The following is a 19007-nucleotide window of genomic DNA, read 5'->3' as shown; positions in this document are numbered from 1 at the left end:
CAAATTCTGCAGATTGGAAGCCAAACCCTTGAGCTTCCGCAGACCCGCTCCTGCTCCGTGCTCTCCGTGTCCGGTGCAGCCAGCTGCCCAAGCTCCCTCCCTGCCCAGTAATCACCCAGGCCCGGCCCTGGGCCGCGCCACCCGCTGCCCCCGCCTCAGGCCCGGGAGCTCCTGTGCCGGAGGGGCTGCAGTGGGACACTGGCCTTCTTTCTGCAGTGGGACACTGGCTTCTTATGAAGCTCCATAAGGATTCTGGTACTGACTCCACTCCCCCCATTCCTGCTTTAAAAAGTACTGTTTTGGGGAGAAAGTATTTGCAAAAGATCTATCTGATGATGGGCTATTATCCGCAACACACAAAGGACTCAATGATAAGAAAACAAACAGTCCAACTAAAAATGGGTGGGCAAAGGCACACTGCCCAAGGCAATGCAGACTCACTGCACTGCGGTCCCTATCAAATTACCAATGACGTGCTTCACAGAACCAGAATAAAATCTTTCAAAATTTGTGTGGAAACACGAAAGACGTCAAATAGCCAAAACAGTCTTGAAAAAGAAGAATGGAGCTGGGGCAATCGTGCTCTCTGACTTCAGAACACACTACAGAGCTGCATTAATCAAAACAGTATGGTACTGGCACAGAAACAGAAGACTTAAATAGACATCTCTCCAAAGAAGACACCCAGGTGGCCAATAAGTGCTCAATACCGTTAGTTATCAGAGAAACGCAAATCAAAACTACAATGAGGAGTCACCTCACACCAGTCAGAATGGCCATCATTCAAAAGTCCACAAAAGACAAATGCTGGAGAGGCTGTGGGGAAAAGGGAACCCTCCCACACTGCTGGTGGGAATGTAAACTGGTGCAGCCACGATGGAAAACAGCGTGGAGATTCCTCAAAAAACTAAAAATAGACTTACCCTATGATCCAGCAGTCCCACTCCTGGGCATATATCTGGAGGGAACTCTAATTTGAAAAGACACCTGCACCCCAGTGTTCATAATAGCACTACTTACAACAGCCAGCACACGGTAACAATCTAAGTGTCTATTCACAGATGACTGGATAGAGAAGCTGTGGTATATTTATACAATGGACTACTACTCAGCGATAAAAAAGAATGAAATAATGCCATTTGCAGCATCATGGATGGACCTAGAGATTGTCATATTAAGTGAAGTAAGTCCAACAGAGAAAGACAAGTATCATATGATATCACTTATAAATAGAATTTTTTTAAAAATGATATAAATTTTATTTACAAAGCAAAAATAGCCTCATGGACATAGAAAACAAACTATGGCTATCAAAGGAGAAAGGGAAGAGAGGGATAAATGAGGAGAAAAAGACCTGAAAAGACGTCTCACCAAAGAAGATACACAGATGGCAAAGTAAGCAAATGGAAGGCGCTCAACATCATGTACTGTCAGAACAATTTAAACTAAAGCAATAATGAGGCACCACTACACACCTGTCAGAAAGGCCAAAATCAGGAACACTAACACTCAAAGTGCTGGTGAGGACGTGGAGCCGCGGGAACTCCCATCCGTGCTGACAGGGGTGCAGGACGGTGCAGTCACTTTGGAAGACAGCTGGGCAGTTTCTTACAAAACTGAACATACGCTAACCATAGGATCCTGCAATCCTGCTCCTTGGCATTTACCCAAAGGAGTCAGAAACTTTTGTCTACGTCAAAGCCTGCACACGGATGTTTATAGTAGCTTTATTCATAATTGCCAGAAGTTGGAAGCAACCAAGACGTCCTTCAGTAGGTGATGGATAAATAAACTGAGGTCCGTGCTATCTGGCACCACAAAGAAATGAGCTATAGAGTCTCGGAAAGACAGGGAGGAACCTTAGATGCATGTTACTGAGTGAAAGGGCCGATCTGAAAAGGCGACAAATGCTATGATCATAACTTAATGACATTCTGGAAAAGGCAAACTCTGGACAGTTGGAAGATCAGTGGCTGCCAGGAGCTGGTTGGGGGAGGGGTGACCAGGATTTGTCCTCCTCCACGGAGGACCTGGGGCAGTGAACTCTTCCACCTGCTACTACAGTGTGGGATACATGTTACTTCAAGTTTGTCACGGAATGTCCTACCCCAAGGGTGAGCACGAATGTAAACCGTGGACTCCGGGTGACAGCTGTGACAGATGTGGGACGCTGTGAGGGAGGCTCTGGATGTAGGGGGGCGGGGCAGGTAGGGGACGTGTAGACTTGCCACCCGACTTTTCTGTGACCTAAACCTCTCCAAGAAAGCCAAATAATAACAACGAGTCACCGTTCTGGGCAATCCAAGGAGTATTTACAAGAAGGCATCGTACACCAGGCCACAAGGAATTCTCCATTTCAGAAAGCAGAGTTTTTGTGGGCTCTTCTGGGTGGGACTGTGCCCCACTCAGGTCCACACACTGACACCCTAAGACCCGGAAGCACAGCCTGCAGGTGATCTGGGGACAGGGCAGGCCGTGCTGGACGAGGGCAAAGTGCTCTGACAGAAGGGGACGTCTGGACACACACTCAGGAAGGTGCAGGCCAGGGCGCTGCTCTCCGCGCCGGAAGAGGCCCCTGGAGGGAGCACGGCCCTGGGACGCCGCGACCCAGAACTGCTGGGCACCCCGCTGGCCCGGGGCACTGTGCCAACTGCCACACAGGCTGTGTTTTCTGACCACAACATGATAAAACTGGAAATATGGGGACAGAATTCTAGGGGAAAACGCCTGAAAAATAAAAACTCTCTTTACTCACTAGTCAGAGAGGATATCAAAATTGCAATGACATATTATTTAAGAATAATAAACACATGAACACAACGTGTCCTAGAAGTGTGAGGTGAGAGTCACCTCTGAAGGCCAGCACGGAGCCCGGTCCACAGCTTCCCAGGGAAACGGCCACAGCTGCTGAAGCCATGAAGCAGCAACCATTCAAAGCCTCTGGAGATTTTCTTAGAGGCAGGGAGCAAACGAAGAGACATTTATCCAGCAGCGTCTATGGTACCTGAACCGCTCTCCCCGCCCGCTGCCCAGGCGGGTGTGGTCAGGAAGGCGGGCCGGGGTGTGGCCTCTTGGGGGGCAGCAGCGGTCCTCATGTTCTCCAACCTTGAGTTCCAGGGGCTAGATTCACGTGAGTAAGGCCCACCTGCCCCCCACGCAGCGAGGGCTCTGCCCCAGGTGCAGCGGGCTGAGGCTCCCGGGACCTCATCCCCTTGGCCGCAGCTCCTCCACGGGGCCAGCGCCTCAGGCAGTGGCTCAGAGATTCTGGCCGGTGGGAGAGGTTTTCTATGGCAGAGAGCTCCCAATCACTCCCCAAAGGGACTGACTTTATTTGAAACTGTGTGAGGGAGTTCCATCCTGAGGACATTCTAAAAACAATAGAGGCTTTTGGGTGAACAGTTAAGAGGAGGCTGGCAGCCCCATGACAGCAGTAAAGTAAACCACAGGCCAGCTAGTTTAGCAGTGAGAACCGGTGGGGGGGCCCCTCCACGTAAGAGCAAACCTCAAGGGCTGGCCCTGGAAACTGTCCTCGCAAAGGGGCCTGGGTATAATCAGGCCAAGCTGTGGAGCAGTTTGGCCCCAGGGCACTGCTGAAGCAATATAGCAGCCAGCCCGCAGTCTGGGGCCGAACAGCTGGTGTGGCAACAGAGAGACGCGGAGAGGGGAGGACAGCCTCCACAGCTGCCCTCGTGGGGACGGGCGGGGCACAGCCTCACTGGGAAGGAGGCGGCACTAAACAAGCGAGGAAATGGTGAGAACACACTCCGGAGGGGGGACAGGGGACCAGACCAGAGCTGGTATAATTATTACCTAAAATATAACTTCTTAACAAAAAAAAATCAAGAGGTATGCAAAGAAACTGCAAAATATGACCCATCGCAGAAGGGAAAAAGCAGGCGACACAGACTGGCCTCGAGGGCCCAGGCGTCACACTGCCAGACAGAGGCCCCAGGCAGCCACGACAGGCGCGTGCAAGGGACTGAACCAAACCACACCTGACGGCAGCCACGCTAGCGTCTCAGCAGACGGTGCCACTGCACACGAATGAGAAGAGAACAAGGAGACAGCAGCACAGCAGGAGTGAGAGCTCAGCGGGACTCAAAAGCAGACTTGAGCAGGAGGAAGAGCAGTCAGCGAACTCGAAGGTGGCTGGAGATGACGCACCCGGAAGACCAGAGAGAAACAGGACGAGGGAAGCGCGGAGCGGGCAGCGGGAGGGCCAGAGGGGACGGGCAGCGGCTGGGGCTTCCCAAGTCTGCTGAGACCGTGCCTCTGTCGCCCAAGAGGCTGCGTGAACCCCACCAAGGCAGCCACCACGAGGCCATGGCCCTGGTGCCAGAGTGAAAACACTGGGACACAAGGACCAAGGAAGCTGAAGGCAGCAAGAGAAAATGACTCGTGAACAAGGGGCCAATGAGACCCACAGCCGACTTCTTAGAAACAGAGAAGGCCAGCGGGCAGTGGGGTGGTGATCAAAACGTAGAGGACATGCCTGTCGCCAGGAGCCTCATGTTCCGCAACACGGCCCTTCAAAAAATAGAGGCGAAATAAAACATTTCCAGTTAGACGAAAACTTAAGATAATCTGTTGCTAGACCCACCTACTGGAAATACTAAAGGAAGTTCTTCAAGCTGAAGACAAATGACCCAGACAGTAATTCAAACCCACAGAAATTAGGAAGGACACCAGTAAAGGTGACGACACAGTAACAGAAGTTGGGGTAAATGCGGATTTCCTCTTCCTTCTTAGCTGGTAACTGCCCCGCTGTGTAGCCGGTCCAGAGCACATACACACGTACAGAAGGCGTAAAGCACCCAGGGAGGCGTCTGAAAGCTAAGCCGTTCCAGGCGTGGGTCTCCCCCACCACGGGAGGGTCTCCTCGGCCCCCCAGGGGCCGCCCCACCTCGGCCCCGCCCGCCTGGGCACACCACGCAGCAGGCCCTTTTCTGACCAGGTGCCCCCGTCCGTGGCCCTTACCAGATCCTGGCAGGATGTTGATTACGCCCTTGGGGATGCCAGCCTTCAAGGTCAGCTCTGCAAACTTCAAGGCTGTGAGTGGGGTCACCTGAGGAGGCAGGAAAGGAGGTTGGGTCAGGTGGGGCTGGGAAGAGGGCTCTGCCTTCGTCAGCTAGCAGCCAGGAGAGCAGGCAGGGGCAGGCTGTGTCCGCCTCAGCGCAAGGTGGGGCTGGGAGCACGCCCTCCTCCTGCCAGGGCTCCAGCCAGCACCCAGGCCAGGGTCCCCCTCCACCCTCATTCCTCCTTCACTTAGTGCACCAAGCCCTCAGGGTGTCCGATTCGGGCCTGCCGAGCAGGGCTTCGTCCTCAGAGGCTGCTGGGAGCACCTCTCCTGAGCCACCGTCAGAACCACCGGCCTCGCGGAAGCACCTCGGCGCCCCGGCAGTGCCCGGTGCCGCGCGCCCCGTCCCGCACCTCTTCTGGAGGGGGGTCGCTTCCCTCCCCTGGGTCTGTGGTCTGCGCGCCACCCACCACCCGGCTCGGGCTGCGAGCTGAGTCTGTGCAGTGCTCAGACCTCGCCGGGGGCTGGGTGACGGCCGCCCTGGGACAAGGGCTTTGACCTGTCAGCAGCCCCCCACCCCCGGAGGGAGAGGTTAAGGGCCGCCTCGGGGGTCACTGTGATGTCTGAGCAAGCAAACGCGCAGAAATTACTACGCGGTTGGTCTCGCTGTTGAGGTGCTTGAGGAGGGCCTGGCTTGGGTGAAACTCCAAGTGTCAGGAACCCTTTGTTGGGTTTACCCTGCTAACGCCCTTGGGGCCAAAGTGCCCCAAGAGAGCTGAGGGAGGGGGACCCCTGGGAGCGTGGCCAGCACCCAGTCTTCAGTTCCTAACTGGACTCCCCAGAGTGCAGGCGAGGCTCTAGGGGTGTCTTCCCACGCGGGGCCCTGACGTCCCCCCTCTGGGCCCCGGTCGTGTGGCTTCCCTGACAGGGGCCCATGGGACAGACACAGGGGCTTCCCTAAGATGTCTGGTCTCTGAAGCACCAGCTTTGACAGGAGATACTCCGGGCTGTCCCAGACCCCGAGCCCAGGGCCCACACGGGGCACTGAGGAGGCTTCTGCTCCCGAATCCGGATGCCTGGTGTCTGTGGAGAAATCCCTGACCGCTCACCAAGCCCCACAAGCACAGCCTGGCGCCGGCCCTCAAGGTGCAGAGAACACCAGGTGCCGATGGCCGTCCCCTCCCTTGCGGGGGGCCTCCCTCACGCCAGTCCACGGCCCCCCGGGATGCGCCCACACCCACCTGGGCCGGCTTGATGACTACGGTGTTCCCAGCGGCCAGGCAGGCAGCGGTCTTCCAGGAGAGCATCATCAGGGGGTAGTTCCAAGGGATGACGATGCCACAGACCCTGCCACACAGGGGCAGCCCTCGTCTCCCCACACGGCCTGGCCCCACGTGCACCCGCCACTGCCCCCTCTCTCGGGCCTGACGCCCGCTCTAGGTCCAGGCTCCTGCCGTCCCTGGCCTGACGGCAGGATGTCCAATCTGGCTGCAGCCCCCCTTCCCTGTACAGTTTCTGATGGGACCGGGACTGGGAGACAGTCCAGGGGCAGTTTGGTAGGGGCAGCACCAGGAGACGGGGAGGTGACAGCAGACCGACACGGTGAGACCAGGCAGGGCCAGGAGGACACGGGGGAGGGTCAGGGTCACAGGGTGGTTGGGGAAGATACGGGGGGAGGTCAGGTGTTGTATGGGTGGGCCAAGAGGATGTGGGAGTGGGTCAAGGGTCACATGTGCATGGGGGTAAGGGTCCTCCTGGGAATCAGGACAGGGGTCAGTCCCATGGAGACGAGAAGGGTGCAGTCAGCCTGGAAGCCCTGGCAAAGCCTGTTTCACATGAAGAGATGTGTCCAGTGTTGGTGCTGCCCCTCGGTCCCAGGGAAAGCCGCTGGCTGGGTAGTGTCTCCACGGAGGAGCCCCCACCTCCCAGACACCCGTGCTCCCTGCAGGCATGGCCCTGCCCCTCACGACCTGCCCTTCATGTCACACAGACCAGCTGGTCCCCAGGAGCCCAGCACGGGCCAATGACTTGTTTCATCACCACCACCATCATCATCACAGAACGTTTCCCCAAAGCCGACTGCTTCGCTGACCCCAGGCACGGAGGAGCGTGTGCAGTGACCAAGGGCGGGACGGTGAGGGCCACAGGGCAGGGGCCAGTGAGGGCCTGGGGGTCCGCAGACCATCCTGGGAGTGATGGGCTGTCTGAGGGGTTGGGAAGCCGGCTCCCACAACACACACACCCGGCAGACCCAGAGAACAAGGTGGCGGAGGGAGCTGGGCAGGTGTCCCCAGGAAGTGGGAGAGGTCGCCAGAGAGGAAGAAGTGGGCCGGCCAAGGGGGCTCCAAAGAAGAAAACGCGGCAGAGACATCCGCCATCGTGGCAGAGTGGTGCCCCCAGGTCCCTATGCTGAAGTCCTACCCCCAGGGCCCCAGAACGTGGCCTTATTTAGAAACAGGGTTGTCCCGGGTGTCATTAGTTAAGATGAGGCCTCACTGGGGGTGGGGGCATCTGACCCCACGTGGCTGCCATCCTTCTAGAAGACAGACCGCGGAGGGAGAGGCCACGTGCTCCAAGGCACAGGGCCCGAGCACCAGAGGCCAGGGGAGTGGCCTCAGGCACCAACTCCGGACACCACGTGTTGTCTGGGACTCCTGCCCCAGATGGCGAGACATGGAGGTCGACCGCGGAGGTGTGCGGTCGGAGCCTCCCAGGCCACGGAGCATTGCCCCGGCAAACCCACACCTGCCAGGCCTCGCAGGACACCAGGCAGGGTCAGTGTGCTCAGTCTGACAGGATGGACGCTGGTGGGCGGCGGGAGGCTCAGTGACCCCCAGAGACCCCCATGACTGGACCCAAGGGTGGGGCTTAGTGTACCTGCTCCATACTCCTGACCCCTTGGCTGGGCGGCTCTTTGCTGAGGGGCCCTGCAGCCCCCATGTCCTGACCCTGTGTCCTGACCCCTGTGTCTCCTTCAGCGTCTGTGTCTGCGTGTTGACCCTGAGCCCTGCCATCCCCCAGGTGCCTGTCCACACCCGCATCAGCGAGCCCCATACTGGGCCCTGTGGGCAAGGACACTGTGTTCTGCAGTCACCGCCGGTCGCCCTGTGCTGAGTGGGCCCGCTGCCCCCGCGGGCCTTTGGGCATCGGACGGTGAGAGGAGGCCGCGTGCTTCGGGTTTAGAATCCCTTCCCAGACCTAGTCTTTCTGTGTTGATGGCACAACTCCTCCTAGTGCTGAGGGCCTGTCTCTCCGCGGGAGTTCTGCCTGCCGTGCAGAGTTCCTCACCCTTACGGACACAGATCCTTATACGCTTCACATAAACCTTAGGGGGGTCCTGTTTCCTCCCAGGACTCTGACTGATGAAAGGTTATGCTAGAGGCTGAATAAATCTACGGCCACAGGGCCGTCACGCGGCGCCTGGACGCGAGGGCAGCATGCCCATCAGTTTTGGTCTCTGCTGCATCTCCAGCACCTGGAACGTTGGGAAGGTGGTAGCCGGCAGACAAACAGCTGTTTGATAAGCTCACAGAGGGGCCGTCTGAGCCCCTGCGCACCCTGTGCGAAAGTGCCCGGCGTGGACTCACCCGATGGGCTCCCTCTTGGTCAGGGTCAGGTTCCGGTTGGGTCTGGCCTGGTTGATGGGGATGGTGGAGCCCTGAAAGAAGTGGGGGCTTCAGTGGGAGGGGCTCCGGCCCCTCAGCAACCCTGTGCGGGGGCCCAGAGAGGCAGGGGCTGTGTCCTGATGCCCCCGGCTTGTGTACAACACGGACACCTGAGGGGTTCAGAGCGGGCAGAGCAGGCAGACGTGGGGGCCAGGTGCGGAGCCTGGCAGTGTCCTCAGATGGGAAGCAGGTCCTGAACAGATAGGGCCTCGTGAGGCTGTGCTGGCCCAGGAGGCCCTGGGATGCAGCAGCGAATGGGGAGGGGGCACCAGGCGGCCCACTCATCCTTACGCCCACTCCCCAGCCCTGTGGAGAGGAGGGGGCTGAGAAGCCCTAACCGGGCAGAGACACTGTGTGCCGTGGCCGTGGGTCTCCCTGGGGACAGGCTGACGCATCACTGCTCGCAGCAGGCAAGCCTCCAGTCATGGCCCCAAGGCGATGCCCTGACTCCTGGGACCCAGGCGTGGTGGGCTGTCCCTGCAGGGACATGGTGCGGCACAGGTAGCCTTAGGATGAGGAGATGGTGCGGGTGGGCCTGGCATCACCACGGGAACCCCAGCCTAGTTAGTGGGAGAAGAGGGATGGCGGGAGGTGGACGGGAGCAGAGGGCCAGGGCGAGGACGAGACAGAGGCCTGCAGCAGCCCTGGCCGCAGCCGGCAGGGACCGAGCTTCAGCCCTGCCCCGCAGGCCCTCGTGAGAACAGTGTGGGGCCCGGCTGAGCCCAATCGCCTTCCCACCTGCAGAAGTGGACCTAATAAACGGTGTGGTTTCAAGCCAGGAGGTTGTGGTGGCTGGTTCTGTTCTGTAGCAGGTGGAGTGGAGCGCGGCCCTCGGGGTCCCTGCCGCCCACCCGCCGCAGGAGCCGCACCTGGATCTTGTCACACCAGCCAGCAAAGTAGCGGAAGGTCTGGATGGACATGCCCACATGGGTCTTCAGGGCCAGCGTGTAGACAGCGCCTGCATCCAGGGCCTCGATGGTGGCCAGCTCCTCCTGGTGCTGCTCCATGAGCTCCGCCAGCCTGGCGAGGGTCAGTGGGCTCGGGCCAGGCACAGATCTGCCTGCCCACCACTTGGGGCCCTGCCCTGCATCCCCAACTCTGCCCTGCTCAGAGGTGCTGACCTCTGTGTCCTCCTCTGTGACATGGGGCAGCAGTGCATCCTTGGCTGCATGGGTGTCAGGGTGAGGCCCTCTGTCCCTCTCTCCTTCCTCCCTGAGATGCCAATGGCTCCACTGCTTTCTAACCCTCACACACCTTCCCAGTAACACTTCCTGTCTATGACCAGGAGGCCACTGACCAGGAGGCTGCCTTCTCTGTCTCTGGGCAGCCGCAGCCAGGGGAATGTGTGCCGGGCTTCAAGCACCAAGCACTTGGGGCTGACTGTCACCAGGGATGCGGTGGGAGGATGACGGGAGGGGGTGTGCGGGGGCAGGTGCTTCTGCACAGCCTCCTGGAGTCTGAGCCAGGCCCAGCCGCTCTCCGTGGTCCTGGCCGGTCACTGCTGTGGGCGGCCTGGGAGGTGGAACGGGGTCCCCCTCCCTGATGTGAGGGCCTCAGGCATCAGGGGCAGGTGGAGATACAGATCTTGCACACGAGGACAGAGGCCGGCTGACCCACTCCTTCCCACACACGGCCACCAGCACGGCCCGGACACTCCGGGTCTGCTCCTGTCCTGCCTGCACCTCCAGGACCCCGCCGCTGCCCCCCACACTCAGGCCTCAGCCCTGGCCCTGAGCCCTTTTCCTCCTGGGGCCACGGTGCCCATGGCCTCCCCTGCGCCCCCACATCGGCCTCACCCCGGTGCTCAGGAAAGTTAGCCTCCCGCCTGGGGCCCTTAGGAGCTGAGCTGTGTGCTGTGTGCTGGCTGCTCTCCTGTTTCCCGTCCCAGCCTCCTTCAGCCCCGACTCAACGTCACACCATCTGGGAAGCTGACCCTGACCCCCCACCCCAGACTGACACGCCTCCCTGCAGTGTCCTGAGCGCCCCCCACCTCTCTTTAGACCTCGCCCACTGTCAGACGCTCACTTGGATGAGTGTCTACCACAAAGGCAGAGAAAGCACCTGTTCCCCCTTGCTGAACCAGGGGCACCCTGCGGCCATTTCTCTGGGGAGTCCTGCCCCCCTCCTCCACAGGGGCTGGGAGGCTGCCTGGGGCAGGGACCGGAGCCCTTGGGCCCTAGATGTCTGTCCACTCAGTTGCCAAGTCACCTCCCCTGAGGTCCTTGTGCCCAATGTGGCTATCACGACACGTGCCACCTGACGGCAGCAGAGTGTCTCTGGGGAAGGATGAGGTCCCTGCTCCAGGGCCAGGCTCACACCACCGGCCCAGGTGCCCAGAATCTCCAGGGGCTCAGGTCTCCAGCCAATGCCTTCCTAAAACTGATGGCTCTCCAAGGGGTTTGAAACTACCTTGAGCTGTGCCCCAAACACCCCATCTCTATTCTGCTTTGCAACCATGCAAGCCCCTCCCTCTGGCTCCCTGTGTGGGGCTGCCTTGGCCTTTCTGGTCTGGAATAGAAACAAAAGGCCTCTGACTACAAGGCCACGGTGGGAGCTCTCCCACCAGATGACATGCTCGGGCCACAGCAGGACTGGACCCCCTGCCTGGCGCCCCGGACTCAGAGACAGAAGCAGTTTCCTGAAACCAGCTCACAGGCTTTCCGACACGGCGCAGTGCATCAGGTTGGCAGCCTCCCACCTGGGAACATCATCCCACTCCCTGGGGGCACCCGCCCCTCCCTGACAGGACCACTGGTTCCAGGCCTCACTCCCATTCTGTGGTCATCAGCCAGAGCAGCCCTGAGTCCTTCCCTGGACTTTTGATGGGACCAAGGGGAGAGGGCCCCCTTCCACCCTGGTTTAAACAAAAAGGGAACGTGAGACCAGGGATTCTGGAAGCCAGGCTGAGCAAGGACAGGCAGAGAAGGATCGCCCAGCCTGCCTAACGGGCTTCTGTGGACAGAGCCCCAGCCAGCCCCGGGAATGGCTGTGCCCATCTGGGCTGGCCCAGGACCAGACCTTACCCTTGCCAGCCTGCGGCCTCTCCAAAGCCCAGCCTCCCTTTGTGCCTCCTCATCTCTGCCCACACTGTTCCCTCCCCCGGGACATCTCTCCCCTGAAGCCATCCGTGTCCGGAAATCCCTCCTGCCTCTCAGGCCACTTCCTCCGAGAAGCATTTTCTGAGCCTCAGGCCTTGGCAGCACTGCTGTCCGGACCCACCTCTTCCCATCAGGACCCAAGCACCCAGCCCCACCCTGAGCTGAAGGTGCTGGTGGCCGACAGGTGGGTGGGGGTGGGGCTCACCGGTACAGGAGGCGGCCCCGGTCCCGCGCGCTGATCTTCCCCCACAGTCCGTTCTCAAAGGCATCCTTTGCAGCGGCCACTGCCTTGTCCACGTCGCTGACCTGGGCCAGGGACACCTGGCAGATGACCTGTGGTGGAGCAGAGCTGTGAAGCCCTCCCTGGGGTCGGGGCACATACACACCACCCTCACCTGCTCCCTGGCCAACTGTGGGGCTCGGAGGAGTCAGTCGGCCAACAGGAGGGCGGGTGCGGGAGGGTCTGCACAGAGAGGGAAGGTGGGGCCTTCAGGAAGGTCTGTGTGTCTGTCCCAAGGGCCTTCTCTTTACTCCCCACTGACCCCAAATAGGGAGACAGACTCAGGTTGCAGCGGCAAGGCCGAGGTCAGCTTAGTGTTTTGAAATCAAGAGCAGAGACTCACAATTGTAGTGAGTCCGGTGGAGGGGAGTGGGGGTGGGGCTTACATCCTAAGTAAAACAGGTGTGTGGACCAGCCCGCCCCCCGATTCAGGGCCCTGAGGGTGCCCACCTGCATGTCAGCACAGGCCCCACGCCTCCTGCCACCTGGCCTCAGCCAAAGGGAAGCGGGCGGGAGATGGGCGTACGAGGGCTGAGGCCAGCGCCTCCTTGCGGGTCTCCACAGGTAGGCTGCGCCCTCTCCGCCGGCCCCAGCGCCAGGCAGCCCTGTCCACACAGCCTCCCGCCCGGGGTTCCCAGAACAGGCCTTAAGGTGGTGACAGCCCCATGTTCCTGCCAGAGGGCACCTGTCTGTGTCCACACAGCCTCGCAGCACTCTTTTAAACCCCCCGTGACCGACTTTGGGTCCCTGCTTTCTGCAGCTGCTCTGGGACAGGACAGGACAGGACAGGACAGGAACCCCACTGTGCACCTGTAGGTGTGTCTGAGGTGTGAATGTGACAACGCAGAGCATGTGCCCCCCTGACCTAGGAGGGTGACAGCCAAGGAGTCTGACAAACCCGGGATTCGAGGGAGGCCCTCCTGATGGCGGGGCCCCGCGGGGGCTGTTGTTGAAGTACCGGGGGAGGAAGGCCTCCATTTCCTCCTTGGGGGGTTTTAACTCAGCTCTGGACCCTTAGAGTCCTCCTGCCTCCCCAGCCCCTCCCCACCGCATCGTCCCCCTGCGTCCTGTAGGAAGGCTGGGACCTGGAGACCAGGGTTGGGGGTGTGGATGGAGAGGAGCGTTGGGGGTGGGCTGGGCCTACACTCACACTTCCATCTGTCGGGTTGATGGTCTCATAGGTCTTGGCGCCCTCGGCGTCCACAAATGCGCCCCCAATGAAGAGCTGGTGCGGCATTCGGAGGGTCAGCTTGTTCACTGCCTTTTCCACCTGGGGAGGAAGGGCCGCAGGCCTGAGCTGCAGTGTGGAGGCCTTGCAGACGGGCGGCAGTGATGGGCTCGTGCCCACCAGAGACACAGGAGCCCCTCGCCCCCGACACGCACAGCCAAGGGCCCTGCTTCCCAGGGAGTGACTGTGCGGGCAGAGCTTCAGGATCAGAAGAGGTAACGGGCACAGACGCTGCGGCCCAACTGCCCAGCGGGAGCTGCGGCCCTGCCACTCGCTACCCGCTGACCTGAGACCCCCACGCGGGGAGCACCAGTGGGTGGATTGGGCTGTGGCCACCAGGCACGACACAGCCACTCACCTCCTTCCGGGCTTTCCACTCCATGAGAATGTGGAGCCCTCCCGCTTCAGCGGTCATTCACCCAGTATCCCAAGGCCCACCTGGGGTCCACCCTGGTCTCCTGCACTGTCTTCATCAGCTTTTGTTCCAAACTGCCATCCAAACAAACTACCACAAAGCTACTTCCCATGGGAGCTGGTAGCTACCAAGACACCTTAGGGATGACTTTTCAAGAGTTTCTTTTAAAAACGGATTTGAGTGGCTTCCTCATGCTTCATGTGAACAAGCTAAAAGCTCGGGATCATCTGTTTCCCTTACTGGGAAACATTCCCAGCTCCTCTCTCTCCCTCCACTGACCTCCCCACATCTCTTTTGTTTCACCCAAAGGACTTTAATGCAGGTGACTGCACAGGTGAAGCCACGAGTCGACCCAGAGGTTGACAAGAACAGGAAGCACTGCCACGGCTGACGGGGACAGAGGGGGCAGTGGTGGGCCAGACCCGGGGCCAGGGCCACTGGGGTGCAGGACGAGCTGCAGAGCAGGAAGCACAGGGGAGACGCAGCACCAGGAGCAAAGCCCGCAGAGGAGGAGGGCGGGGGAGGCGCACACTGTTAACAGTCTCTCCTCATGTCCTGTCTCCCGTCTCAGGAGAGTGTCCCCGGTGCACTGAGCCCTGGACACCAGTTTCCTCTGATGAGTTCGCCCTCCTGCCAGGCGTCTTCAGGCTACCCCATTACTGAGGGGGGCTTGGCTCACTGAGGGTGGGCTCTGGGGTCCAGGTGTCCCCCTGTGTCACTGTGGATCTGCAGATGTGGGATTGAGGGGCTGCAGCCCGTGCCCGCGGGGAGGAGGCCAGGACTCACGTAGTTGATGACACATTCGCCCTCCTTGTCGTCCCCCCGCAGCTTCCGCACCAGCAGCTGGATGAAGTCCCCGAAGGTGGTTGCCATGTAAACGTCTTCGTTTTCCAGTTCCAGGCCATCACACAGCTCCTTCACTTCCTCAACCAGCCTGGGGGAGAAGGTGGGAAGGGGGCGTGAGGAGGCCTGGCAGGCCCGAAGCACAGGGGTCATCGAGAACCAGGTTAAGGCTCTGCTTTCAAGCTGACTCCACCATCTACTACTGTGTGACCCTGGACAAGTAACCAGCTACTCTGAGCCTTTGTTTCTCTGCCCGTAAAACTGGAATAAACATGGCTCCTCGACTAACTTCTGATGAGTAAATGAGACAATGATATTTAATAGAAGATAATAATATTTAATAGAAGATTAAATATTAGTAGAATTATATTTAATAATAATAATATTTAATGGAAGATTAATAATAATCATTGAAAGACACTGTGAAAGCGAAAAGATAAGCCGCAGATTGAGAGAAAATAGTTCCAAATCACACATCTGATAAAACACTTGTTTTTAGAATATAGAAATAACTCTGAAACTCAATACTAAGGGAGAAGTCCAAGTAAAAACGGACAAAAGATGAACAGATGCTTCAGCGAAGGAGAATGGATGGAATATGAGCACGTGACAGGATGCTCCGTCGCCCGGTCGGAGAATGGCTTCGTGGATTTAGATTTAGAGCCTGGCTGCACCAGCTGCTGGGGGACACTCGTACATGCCACAGGGACTGTAAGATGGTGCTCTGGAAACCACTTTGGAAAGCGGTTTGGCAATTTCCTAAAAATCAAACATGAACTTCCCGACACCCTTAGGTATTCACCCAAGAGAAATAAACACCTACGACTGGACCCCCAAAAATGGTGAGCTCCAAAAACCCAGCCCTCTACCTGAACAGCTGCTGAACTGCCAAGACCTGTCCAGACCAGATGCTCCGGAGCTCGAGAGTCTGGCGGAATGCATGCAGCTCCCGGGGGTGGGGGGTGGTGGTGAAGAGACTGGTGTCTGGTGGCAACGTCCAGCCTTTCCGTCTCCGAGCAGGAGGCAGTGGCGGCAGCTTGCGGGAGCTGGGGCGGCCGTCAGGACTTGTCTGAGCCCCAGGACCCCGCTTTTCATCCCCCAGGAGCCGCGGAAGGGCTGGCCGCCATCCTTCCGACCCGACAGGCTGAAGCAGCTTCTGTAGTATTTTCCCCCCTTTGGGATCCAGATGCTTAAGAAAATCCTGGCTGGGCCACTGGCTGGCCACAGAGGTAACAGAAGGGGAACGCCAATGACTGCACGCGACAAGGAATGCACACTGGGCGAAGAAAAGTTCGGAGAAGTCACAGTTGGATGGCTCCAACCCTCAACAAGCAAGATTTAGCAAAACCTCCAAGGAGTGAGAGGGTCAGACTCTCAGCACTGCCACAACGAACACTCAAAATGTCCAGTTTTGAGCAAAAAAATTGCAAAACATACAAAGAAACAGGCCTATTTACAGGAAAAAGGAATTTGAAAGAAGTCATCCCTGAGGAAGACCAGGTACCGGGATTACAAGGCCAAGATGTTAGAGCAACTGTCCTAAAGGAAACCACGGATGAGGAAGGAGAGGAGACCAGCAAGATGACTTACGAAAAACAGAGAGCATCAACAAAGAGAGAAACTATGCTAGCAAAGCAAACAGCTGCTCAGGCCGACAACGGAGTCTGCGCAGTGAGGAGCCCCGCGGACTCAGGAGCGGGTCTGAGACAGCAGAGACGGCAGGAACGCGACACCATCCAGCACCAGGATCAGAGGAGAGTGGCCAGCGGGACCTCACAGCTACATCAGCACGCACTGCAGCAGGTCCAGGGGAGCGGGGAAGAACGGGGCAGGAAAAATACTTGAAGAAAAAATGCCCCAGCATTTCCAAATCTGAGGAAACACATGGGTGGATATACACATTTAAGAAGCTGAATGAGCTCCAAGCAGAATAAACTCAAAGAGGATCACACCAAGACACGTTACAGCCAGCCTGACGCATCCCAGGGACAAAGGAGTCTGGAAGGTAGCAAGAGAGAGACCCAGCAAATGCAAAGGATCTGCAATAGGTCAAAGGCCAGGTTTCCTTAAAAACCATGGAAGCCTGAAGGCAGTGGGATAACGTATTTAAAGTCTTGAAAGGAAAAAAATGTCAACCAAGAATTCTATGTGCGCAGAACTACCTTTCAGGAATGAAGGAGAAAATAAGACATTTTCAGACAAACAAAAGCAAAGGGAGTTCATTGCTAGTACACTTGCCCTAAAGGGCTTCCTTCAGGCTGAGACGAAAGGACAGCGAACCTGAAAGCCTTAAGGACAAAGTAAAGGACACTGGTAAAGGCAAGAATGCAGGTGAACAGGAAAGTCAGCGTCACGGGACTTCTGGTAAGGTTTGCAGCTTCTCCCTTTCCCTATGTTACTTAATACGCAAATGCATAAAACGGTCATTTGAAATCTGTATCAACGGGAATTCAATACAAAGATGTCACCTGTGACAGTAACAACAACGTCAAGGGTGGGATGCAGATGTAAGGGTTAGAGTGTTTGCATAGGACTGAAACCAAGTCGATATTATTTAAGCCACAGCGTGGTTAAGTTAAAGACGTCTATCGTCATCTCCAAGGTAATTAAGAAATGGCTAAAAAAGAGACAGCAAGCAAAGCGGTACACTACCAAAAAGGGGCAGTAACAGAGAAGCTGGGGAACAAAAACACATAAAAGACACACAGAAAACAGACAGACAAACAGCAGAGGCAGGTCCTTCGGCAGTGATCTGGCTAAATGGAAACGGACTGAACTCTCCTGTCGAAACAGACTGCAACACTGGATAGACGGCAGTATTCACCCGTGTGCTGCAGGAGACTCACTGCAGGTGGAAGCACACACAGTCTGCAAGTGACAGGACAGTAGCCCAGAGAGCCAGGGAGCCACACTCACGTTCGACAAATCAGGCCTTAAGTCAAAAACGGCCACGAGAAATGAAGGACACTGCCTAGCGGTAAAAGGGCCAGTTCCCCGGGGAGATGGAACAGCTCACACTCGTGCACCAGCAGCAGACCCCCTAAATACACGCCACAGACACACAGAACTGACGGGAGAGACAGCGTCACAGGGAAGTGGGGCATTTCAACGCCCACTGTCAATCATGCACGGAATACCCGAGGGGAAGGCTGGCAAGCAGAGGACTTAGCTGTTGACAGAAATATCAGACTATTCCACCCAGCAGCAGCGGAACACAGAGTCTTCCAAGGGCAGGTGACATGTTAGGTCACAAAACAGGGCTCAGCAAGTTCAAGGAGACTGGAAAACCGCGCGTCCTTTCTGCCCACAATGGTAGACACCAGAAATCAAAGCTGGAAGAAAACTGAACCCACAAAAATGTGTATATTAAAACAACACACCCCTGCACGACCAACGGGTCAAAGAAATCAAAGGGAATCAAAAAACGCCTTGAAACAAATGAATATGGGAACATAACATACCACAACTTACGGGAACAGCAAAAGCAGCCCCTAGAGGGAAGCGTTTGGCGACAAATGTCTGCGTGAAGAAAAAGCCTCACGTTAAGCCACATCATTCCACCCCTCAAGGAACTAAAACAAGAAGGAAAAACCAAGCCCAGAGGCAGCAGGAGAAAGGAAATGACCAAGATCAGGGTCGAAAGAAGCAAAATAGAGACCAGGAGCAGGAAACGATAGAAAAGAGCAACGCAACTATGAGCGGGATTTTGAAAAGATAAAAAAACAGACAAATCTTTAGCCAGGCAAGAGAAAGCAGAGAAGTCAAACCAAACAAAGCAGATGACGCAGGAGACATCAGAACTGACGCCACGCTGATGGAAGGACCTCAAGGGTCTACGGTGAGCAACTGCACATCAACAAAGCGAACAACCGAGAAGAGACGGGCAGAGTCCCAGGAACGTGCGCCTGCCAGACTGAAGCGCGAGGAAGCACGAGCCTGACGGACCGACGTCGGGTAAAGGGATGACAGCAGTGACCAAACGCCTCCCGGCAGGCGGCCTCCCTGCCAGGTCCCACCAGCCACTCAAAACAGCGAACCAAGCCCTCTCACACTCTTCCGGAACCTGAAGCGGGGGGGACACTCCCAAACTCCTTTTCCGCAGCCAGCGTCACCGGTACTTCAGCCAGATGATGACACTCCAAGCAGAAAAGCTACCAGCCAGCAGCCCTGGTGCTCGGAGGCGCAAAGCCCTCCCTCCCTCTGCAGACCAGAGCCTGCCGCTGGGAGAGGCCAGGTGGCCTGGTCTGCGGTGGGGGGCTGTCCACGGAGGGGGGGGAGGGCGCTGGCTGGGGAGGGGCAGAAGGCCCCCCGGGGTGGGGGGCGGCGTCCACACCGTGAGCAAAGCGCAGCTTGTGCGAGGCACGTCGCGCGTCGCACGATGTGCATGTTACACGTATGCTGTAGCGCGCGCGGGCTACACGCGTCAGACCCAAGCCCACCAAGCTGCTCTCTTAAGACCCA

The 19007-nt window shown here is 57.7% G+C and overlaps 1 protein-coding gene across 2 annotated transcripts in view; it reads right to left on the bottom strand.

Annotated features, from left to right (window-relative positions):
* The window catches only part of ALDH1L1 (aldehyde dehydrogenase 1 family member L1), a 46952-nt gene that overhangs the window by 11802 nt on the left and 16143 nt on the right, over positions 1–19007 (bottom strand). For both annotated transcript variants that reach the window (XM_074344150.1, XM_074344151.1), the window contains exons 10-16: positions 14490–14637; positions 13211–13330; positions 11986–12113; positions 9552–9702; positions 8605–8675; positions 6259–6364; positions 4978–5065 (exon numbers count right to left, since the gene is read on the bottom strand). In XM_074344150.1, the coding sequence (XP_074200251.1) occupies positions 4978–5065; positions 6259–6364; positions 8605–8675; positions 9552–9702; positions 11986–12113; positions 13211–13330; positions 14490–14637 (812 nt within the window). The remainder of the gene's footprint in view (positions 1–4977; positions 5066–6258; positions 6365–8604; positions 8676–9551; positions 9703–11985; positions 12114–13210; positions 13331–14489; positions 14638–19007) is intronic.

The sequence above is a fragment of the Camelus bactrianus genome, chromosome 17 (assembly GCF_048773025.1).
Source record: "Camelus bactrianus isolate YW-2024 breed Bactrian camel chromosome 17, ASM4877302v1, whole genome shotgun sequence".
NCBI classification, from domain to species: Eukaryota; Metazoa; Chordata; class Mammalia; order Artiodactyla; family Camelidae; genus Camelus; species Camelus bactrianus.
This window is presented reverse-complemented; position numbering and strand designations above follow the sequence as displayed.